The 10,000-nt window shown below is 34.4% G+C and overlaps 1 protein-coding gene across 6 annotated transcripts in view; it reads left to right on the forward strand.

The window, feature by feature from the left end:
• LOC144964214 (cGMP-specific 3',5'-cyclic phosphodiesterase-like) overlaps positions 1-10,000 on the forward strand; it is a 146,395-nt gene that overhangs the window by 111,514 nt on the left and 24,881 nt on the right. For 4 of the 6 annotated variants that reach the window (XM_078898228.1, XM_078898227.1, XM_078898225.1 and 1 more), the window contains one exon: positions 9,859-9,945. In XM_078898228.1, coding sequence (XP_078754354.1) covers positions 9,859-9,945 — 87 coding nt within the window. Of the gene's footprint in view, positions 1-1,620; positions 1,702-9,858; positions 9,946-10,000 lie in introns of all 6 variants that reach the window. The other 2 variants (XM_078898226.1, XM_078898223.1) reach the window with 1 other exon arrangement.

The raw sequence follows: 10,000 nt of genomic DNA on the forward strand, positions 1-10,000 counted from the left end.
CTTTTGTGCGGTTTATGAAACGACTGGAGATTTCTACTTAAATTCAGTAACAGCATGAAAATAAAGAATAATTCTTAAATGATATGACTTTAAGGACATAACAGAATATTTTTGAGCCCAGAAAACTAGTGGATCATGGTCATATAGAAATCTAGCATTAGTCACGACACAAGATCTGCACGTAATTTTAACCATTTAACCGCCGTACTCTCCCGTAATTTATATTTGAAGGACGAGTTTTCTGGACAAATTTTTGTAAATGGGATGAAGTTATTGTCTTAAAAATATAACTTAGAATCTTAATCAAATGCTCATAATCACGACTATATTATATTCAATCAACAGCATCTAAGTCACCCAGGCATAGTATGTAGTTACCGTTTGAATGTGTTCGCCATTAGACATATTTTTGAACGTATATCATGCATTTTCATGCTTTAGTCAGCTGTCCAATTTAAAAATCAAAATGAGACATTTGTACATGAATTAAAACGTTTTTACTTAAATCATTTTGTCCTTTTTTGCCACCTTCATATTTGTCGTTTATTTTAACGTTTGCACACGTACGTACACACCCACCGATTTCTAAGCATGAGAATGAATATATTGCAAGATAATGTGTGAGCCCGTTAGCACTTAGTGATGACATTATAAGTGCCATGTCGTGTCGAGACTATGCTTACAAGCGGGTCTGAAATTTGAGCGCAACTATGGGCTTGTTTCAACATTACTGTAATGGACAATATATTGCGTAAGTTTGAGAGTATTTCCATGACAACAATGTGGCCATGGCAGTCAGAGTTTTCAGACATAAAGGAGTAGATGTCGGCAAGAGAGCTCATATTTTAAAAACACAATTTTAAAAGCAACCCAGTCATTCAACAGTAAATAAAATCCGAGATTTAAATTTAAGAATAGAATCATAATTATCTTGACTGACGTATCAAATAGTATGAAAACGCAGTAGAGGTAGGAAGGAAACTGTTCGCCTAAGTCGAGCTCTCCTGAATGTGTTATTCTAGTCTCAAAAAAAACCCCCCAAAAAACAAAAACAAAAAAACAAAACAAAACCCCACAAAAAAAACAATAGCATTTTAATTCCATTTGACATGGGTATTTAATTTTCTTTTTTTTTTTTAAGTCAAAGATTACTCAAGCCACTCATTGACTATTGTGAAACAAGCCATTCTAGCTAATTTGCCATATTTAAATTAATTTGTTCAAATCTTTCTATGTTTAATTAGACTAAGTTATTAAAGCAGTCAACTAAGGTTTGTGCACATTGTCTGTCGTACTCTGGACAAATCTGCATTTTAAAGTTTGGCAAAAAAAAAAACTCGATCTTCAAATAGGTCGATTGGAATCGATTGATATTTGAAGAATGAGTTTTCTGGCCAAAATTTTGAACACATGTTTTTCCAGAGTACGCCAATTTCGACTGAGGGTTAAGTGTAACAACCCGATCAATTCTACAATAATAATTGATGACGGCAATTCGGTACTTGGACATCATTTCACCCTCTTTATTTATTATCATTGTTAGATAGATCTCATTTTGCATTTCACTTTCCCCGACAACTTTGTCAATCCCACCCCTCCCCACCTCCCAAACCACCACAGGATATCAGTCGTTTCACCCATCAGTTTCTCACACGCCTTGGTAATTATTCTCGGTCTAGCAACCTGGTCGTTGCCATGCAGGTAGCCTCCCCTTGCAAATGTTTATCCTCATACTCTTCTCCTCTATTTACCCGTCACTTCCTGTCACCGGAATGCCATGTTTATTTGTTTTGAATTCTGTTGCACTCTGGGAGCACCGAAGCCCATCACACTTTAATAAAAAAAAGTGACAATTTTGTTTTGATCAATTCGCACTGAAAAATATTTCATTTGTTTTACCCCTCTGCCTTAATATTAATACTATTGTCATTGCCTTGTTTAATAATTGCACGGGTGGATTTTCTTATATTTGTTGTAATTTTCCAATTCAAATAAAACTTTATTCTTGTAAAACCCCATGTTCTTGATTTGTTTTCAACCCCATCATGGAACCAACCCCACTTTTGAAACCGTTGAAACGACCAAAATAGTTTTTACTATGTTAAATTGAATGATACAATAAAATATGGAATTGATGTCAATATTCTTCTGCAGGGCTTTCATTTGCTGGGAGGATGGGCATTTCAACATCAAACCATGGCATTGTTGAGTAGGAAATTCTAAAACAAGTCATTTGAATTAACCAATTAAGTGCCGTGCTCTGGAAAGAAATATATTGAAATCATTGGCCGGAAATCCTCGCACTTCCAATATCGACGGTTTAAATGACCGTCATATTGTCAAAGACTCTCAAAGCCTGGGAACTCGCAAGGTCCCAGGTTTGAGAGTTTTTGATAAGATGGGAGTCAGTTAAATCAATCGATATATAAAGGACGAGTTTTCTGGCCAAATTCTTAATACTCGTCATTCCAGAGTACGGCAGTTAACTGGATATTAGTGGACCCTTTTTTCCCAATACATTACTACCCACTCCAACAACTTTATTGATTCCATTCAAATACATCATCACTCTTTTCTAATGACTATTTACTAATCTATTTTGCCTTTAAATTGAGTTCTTTTCAGCTGTGTTTTCTTTATTTCAAACTAATGGAATAAATAAATCAATTACAAAGGTTGAGATGATTTTTACAAATCTTATTCTATTTTTTTTAGATCATATTAATAATATGTTATCCCAGAAGTTCTGATTTGTAACGATACTATTAACATTTTCATCAAGTGCGTATTCTGTGTTGAATTTTAGAATATGTCTAGACATTTATTATGATCCAATTTTGTGTGTTGAATACCTACCTATCATGTAAACGTTACATCATAGATTATCTGCTGAACAAATAAGGGGAAAAAGTTATTTAATCTTCAGTTACTTGTTTGACAAATATTGCAGATCCAAAAGCGTATATTATTATTTGCCAATTCGAATATCGTTAAAATTATGTGGCCTCTCAAACCTACATCTAGCCATATCCTAGTAGTATAAAATGAGTTAACACTCTCTTGGACACTTTGGAATCAACAGTAAAAATCTGAACTTTTGAAACACTCGGCGTATTGTTTTAAAAGGCAAATAAGAGAAGTATTTTCCTCTTAAATTCACAAAATTATAAATGACAAAATTAACAGTTTTCTCCAAATGATTTAAGAGAAATCTTGCCGGTTTTAAAAGTCCCCTCTTCAAATATACAATTTATAATTGATTTGTGATATGGCAAAATGATCTTACTCTCTTTCTCGTATGTTTATAATTTTCAATACATCATGATATGAGAGTAAAACTCGCTTATATTCATATCGCAGCACTTATGAAACAAGTTAAGATTTCAATACATCATGGCATGAGAGTAAAACTCGCCTATATTTCTCTTATGAAACCAATTCACATTTAGTCTGCAAAAGCCCATAATTTAATAAAAGCGCATCTCTAGTTATAGAATCAGTTGTTATTAACTTGACAAACATTGTCTACCACAAACGCCATTTTGTTTCTTCTTCAAATTGTGGTCCGTTATTTGTTACTATTTCTTTTCTTGTATTACCACCCCCTACCCTTCCTTTCTCGATGGTCCATTGGGTTTAGCGAGTAGGCAAAATCTATTTCAATTAACCATTTAAGGATTCTCCGGTGTCCACATCTATTCTTTAAATAAAATAGGGTTGAGGGTTAACATTGTTCCGTACAGCCAATGTTAAATTTCGATCAACGAGTACAGAACTAGTGTCAAATTAAAAAAAAATTACAGAACTATACGATTGATATACTGGTAACTTGCCAACCTTTGTTAATTTAAGGGTAAACCTGTTGACTCAAATGAATATTTAGAAAATCTGCTGGGTCGTAATGCTAAGAATAGGGAATGAGATTAGCGGAAGAGTAGCGTCCCTTGATTGGACGTCACCGGCGGAAAAGTTATTAGAGAGAGAACGTCAGGTTGGTTGTGAGCATGCGTCTCTCTTCCTCGCTTCCGGTAAAGCGGCATGAGACACTTCACCGAAAGCGAGGACGAGAGAGACTCATGCGCAAAACCATTTTGACGTTCTCTCTGTAAGGTGACGTCCAATCAAGTGACGCTACTCTTCCGCTAATCTAATTCCCTATGTGATTGGTCGTTTCACGATAGGAATCGCTATCTGGCCGCCCTATCATCAAATTTATTTGCGCCTACCTACAAACTTTATTACCGGACGATGTTGATCCTTGATGGCCTAAAAGATTCGTCTCCATCCACGTTAAGGTAGATGTGTGCCTGCTCGTAATAGCCTTAATTTCTCCGCAAATAATGCGGGTTATCAACTGATTTGTATAAAAGTAAGGTTGAATATAAAACGGTAATTCTCTGCCTAGAGGATACGCAACAAAGGCCATTAATATGAGACTGCAAAAGTAGTTGCGTTTGGATGTGGTGTTTATTTATATATATATATATATATATATATATATATATATATATATATATATATATATATAACTTTATGTGAAACATTTAATCATATTATTGTTAACCTATAGTATATATTCATCACTGTATATACTCACTTATTTTTTTACGACTAACAAGTTTGCTTTAATCTATAACCACAAGTGTAGACAAGTGTTCTTATATGTGGCCCAACGCCTCAAGACGGTATTGTGTCGGATTGGCTTAAATCTTAAACATTCAATGCATAGTAAAAATCATATGACTTGAGTTCCCTATGTTTTGTTGATGTCAATGGATATGGGTGTTCAATTATGCAGATCTGACATCCGAACGCAATTATGGGCCTAGTTTAATATGGATGTAATGGACAATATTTTGTGTCAATTTTTGAGATTTCCATTACAACAATGAGCCCAAAATGAATTGGGTTATCAGACGTGCACGTCGGTTTTAAGTAAAAAAAAAAAAAGCTAGAATCTCACATTTCTAGTCATTCAAATTTTAATTCACTTTTTATCATCTGGTACATATCGACATAATACTGTTTTAAGTCGATAGGTCATATATTATGTTTGTCACCAGATACTCAATAATATGTTCTATCCATTGTGATATATTTATATTGTAATCATGTTATATTAAAACATTATATCGTCCCCTATATGTCACCTCATGCATATAATATTATACACACATGATATATATATATATATATATATAATATATATATATATATATATATATATATATCCTATATATTCCACGTTTGTATTCTATAGTAACATTGTCAATACAAAACTGTCTTACTCTGGAAAAACACATATTTAAAAAAAAATTGGCCAGAAAACTCGTTCTTCAAATATCGATCGATTTAAATGACTCTCACCTTGGCAAAAACTCTCTAACCCGGGAGTTCGGCGACGTCCCGGGTTTGAGAGAGTCATTTAAATCGATCGATATTTGAAGGACGAGTTTTCTGGCCAACTTTTTAAATATGTATTTTTCCAGAGTACGGCAGGAACGATCTGATATAATTATCGAAAGAAATAGGAAATGACTATTACAATCCATCAAAATGGACTTGGATTGAGACTGAAGCTACTTGGTCTTGCGAGATAACACTCGCCTTCGGGCCGCAAGGTCTACGGTTCGAGAAGCGCTCTGAGGCTCTCATAGTTGGTTCCTTTGAAAAGCTCAAAACGTGTATTCTCTCACCACACTCAAGTGTAAAACGAGTACCTGGTGGTTAACACCGTTGCTTCTGTCGGAATGATTTTAATATCGCCTAACAGGCGTAATGTCTCGTCCTAAATGTGAATGAAGTGTTGCTGTTGGCTAGGGATTCCTGTAAATCTTTTTGAGCACGTTTAGTGAATATTGCTCCATATAAATGCTCAATTATTTATTTTAAAAGGTTGAAACAATCAATAGCTCTACTCCATCCATTCAGACTCCTTGTTTGTTCTAACAACAAAATGTAGGTAAATAAATGAGATAGAGAGAAATAGATTATAAATCAATGAAACATTTGGTAAATAATAAAGGGAAAAAGAGAATAATTCAGTGAAATATTTAGGATGGAATGAATATTTTCTGACCAGATTTCTAGAAAGCTGTTCGGAAAAACGGAAAATTCAATAAAATTCAATTTTTACCCCAAATCTAAAGCAATTGACTTTGAACAGTTGAAGACTATTCTACCACTCATTATTATCTATTTTATTCCTTAATTTACTCCTTCTTCTTTGCCGTTTGTGGTAGATCCCCTTGGTAGAGGATCAGTCTAAAATCAACATCTATAATATTATAAAACAAAGGGAATCTAAACAGACAAAATGCCTTGGGGCGTTAAACTGTCATACATGACCCATAAATTATTGTAGATCTTATCAATAAAATCACAAACATTTCATCAAAGTGGAGAGGACCATTAAGTAGCCCCTGTTATACGGGATTACTTTAGACATAGTATTGCAATCAAGCAAACAAAAATAACAGACCGAAAGAGCACAATGCATAATGAAAAGGAAATTAATACGCCTCAAAATAAGACTCCATGCAAGGAGATAATATATTATACAAGTCCTTGGTTGTTAAAACGTATAGAATTTTTTGTCTTAACTAGATACCATCAGGGATAATTTATAATTAGTTTCTCGGATACCACCAGTAATCACGCTGAATAAACTTCTTTCTTTAGTCGAAAGAAATTAGTTTATGATAACCCTTTCCTCACCAGCTGTAGGAAAATAGTCACATCTGATATGATAAAGAAAACACTTTTCTTATTCAGATTTGTTTTACAAATCAGAAAATTTGAAGAGAAACCGTTGTAATATTTACAAGAACTCAACAAAATTATATATCGCATGCACCTATTGCTTTAAAAAAATTCAATTTGTGTATCTGATCGGTATGACATTCAGAAAAATCTTGAAACCTAAGATAAGGTCGGTAACAAGAGAGTTAATAAGTAATTATCGATTTCTATCTTTCTAGGTATGTGGTAGTATTTAATTGATTTCTACTTTATTAGATTGAGAGAGCAGGTTTGATTACTTAGACTTGTTGCTAAAAATGTCTTAACTCTTTGATAAACCCATTCAACACGTTCGATTACATAATTCACAATTCATTTGGTCTCATTATGGATTCCATGGAGCTGATAAAACCACATTCGTAATTTTAGTGATAAATCGATCATGTCTTCGGTTTAAGAAAGTTTAAGTGGTATGAGTATGTCGTCAGATCATTGAAGCTCGGAAAAACTGCTCCATGGTCCGTTTTCATGAACGCGGACCAGGGCGTAGTCTCTAACTTTAGTCAAGGACTTGAAAAATATTGGATTTCATGTGAGCTGGCTAAGCTAGTTCCAGACTAAAATCACCGCACCTTCGCACCAAGATTGGCCGAGTTTTAGTCATTTGCTCAAGTCGGACTTAGTCTGAGACTAGTTACTAGGATACATCATAGCGTCGACAAGAGAGAAGCTATTTTTAGATTGAGAGAGAGAGAGAGAGAGAGAGAGAGAGAGAGAGAGAGAGAGAGAGAGCTTCGATTCGGAATGAAAATACGTCGGTTACGGATGACAGAGACAGAAAGTGTCCTGATGCTATTGCCATTGGCTTTAAAAAACTATAAGATAAGCGCAGGTCGTCAAAAGTACACATTCTTGTGAGCAAAACATTTTTTAAAAACTGTATCTAATCGGCCCACGAGTTGCGAGTGAACGAAGACTCGAAATCGAAGGGTTTGCGTCAAAGAAGAAGAAGAAGAACAACAAAAAAAAACAAACTATTAGACAACAGTATACTGGAGACAACAAAGTTATTCTGCTGACATTGTAACTGACTGAAATAATGTGATTCATTAGAACACTCTTTCTGTTTGTTTTTTTTTTTTTGTTTTTGGGCGGGGGGGGGGGGGGGGTCAATAACTGTCATTGGCCTAAATATAGAATTGACAATCGGCCATCGACATCATAATAGTCTATCAGTCGACCATCGATATCACGTTATTTGATTCATCATGGCAATAGTAAAATTCAAATATGAAACGTAACGAAATCTTATATGTTGATAATTTCGTCGTTGGAAATCTTTTGCGTTGAAAGTATGAAGGCTGGTATCTTTTCTGCCATCGTGTACTAGAGAGCGCGATGTTACCAGCACAAAATAGCCGAATTAGTCACCGCCCTACAACGCCCACTTCTAGGCAAGAGACTAGAAAACGTTCATGAAATCCTATTTTTTTAGTCACTTGCTCCGCGTAGGCTTTAGAGTTGTAAGTCATTTACTGGACTAGTAAATAACTAAATCTTGTCCGCCTACATGAAATTGGTCCTAGGTCTCCAAGGAACCGTGTAGGGAGGAAGAAAAAGAAGCAGACACAAGAAGGGACTGAAACACAAATCCAAAGGGGACCAGATTATAGGGAATGAGATTAGCGGAAGAGTAGCGTCCCTTGATTGGACGTCACCCATAGTCTGTGACTTCACCGGCAGAAAAGTTAGAGAGAGAACGTCATGTTGGTTTTGCGCATGCGTCTCTCTATTCCCTATAATTGAACTGCCTGCTACTATGCAAAAGATCTACAGTAATGCCTAGACGATCCACTAAATTATAGGATAGGAAACGGCTAACAGGATAAGCAAGATTGTTTATTTTCTTCTGCAACTAATTTTTAGTGACTAACAAAAAACATAATGTGCTCAATAAATGAAAACGAAACTAACATCAAACCATTACATTGAGTTATCGATTTAATAATGTATCGTAAATTGATTTCAAAAGTTTAGAATTTTGTTGTAAATATGCTAGAAAATACCAATACCTGCAATAATTAACATCTTTTATCCTAAGACAAAATTGAATGAAGTTCTCAGAATAAAGAGAAATAAAGGGTACATAACTTATGTGTCATCGCTGTACTAATTAATAAATTGGTTATTTTTCTTGCGACCATAATTGTGATAATAGCACAAATATTGTAATGATAAATCTATTGTCGACCTTTGGCTCTCTCTCTCTCTCTCCCCCCCCTCTCTCTCTCACGCTCCCTTCTCACAACCTATCAGTTTATCAATCAATCAATCAATCAATCAATCCATCTATCTATCTATCTATCTATCTATCTATCTATCTATCTATCTATCTATCTATCTATCTAACTATCTATCTGTCTATCTATCTGTTTTCTGTCTGTTTATTTGCCTGTATATCCATCTATCGATCAATCAATCCACGAACCACCCTATTTATCTATTGATTTATCTTTGTCTCTCCCTCTTCTCTTTCTCTTTCTATCTCTTACCACCCTCTCTATATCACTTCCCCCCTCTTATACCCGCTTGTTTTATATATACATACATATATATATATATATATATATATATATATATATATATATAATGTATATACATATATATATATATATATATAAATTATATACATATTATAATTTTTACCCTTGTTTCTTTGGGCCAGAAACGACATCTCTTTTCTTTCATTATTGAAAGCGAGACTTTATGAAGATATTGCTTCATCGTCTAATAAAAAAAACGAAAAAAAAAAACAAAAAAAAAAAAACAAAAAACAAAACAAAACAACAAAACAAAACAAACGAAAACAATCCTTAATGAAAATTAACTCCAGATCCAAAACATTAAAAAAATGGAATTCTGATCAGACAAACAAACAAACAAAAACAAACCCAGACAGGTCCAATCCCCTTAATGTCTCTTTGTATTCCTCCTGCGTTAGATAATGCCTCCACAAGCCCCATTTCTAAATCTGTTTAAGTTAATTTTGTATACATAACACACTGTCACTGTCGCAACGTGATTCACTTTGTTATTTTCTCAATTATTCTACCCTAGGATCCAAGCAACCCACCACAGAGCGAGTCTAAGACCACCTCACCGATGCCGGTCAAGGAAACCAAACCTCTTCCAGAAAAACCTGAAGTTAGAGTTTTATCCCACTCCATCAAAATTGTTTTAACCATTATAAACTGAAATC

The sequence above is a fragment of the Berghia stephanieae genome, chromosome 2 (genome assembly GCF_034508935.2).
Source record: "Berghia stephanieae isolate SIO BIC M18660-M18661 chromosome 2, UCSD_Bste_1.3, whole genome shotgun sequence".
Taxonomy (NCBI): Eukaryota; Metazoa; Mollusca; class Gastropoda; order Nudibranchia; family Aeolidiidae; genus Berghia; species Berghia stephanieae.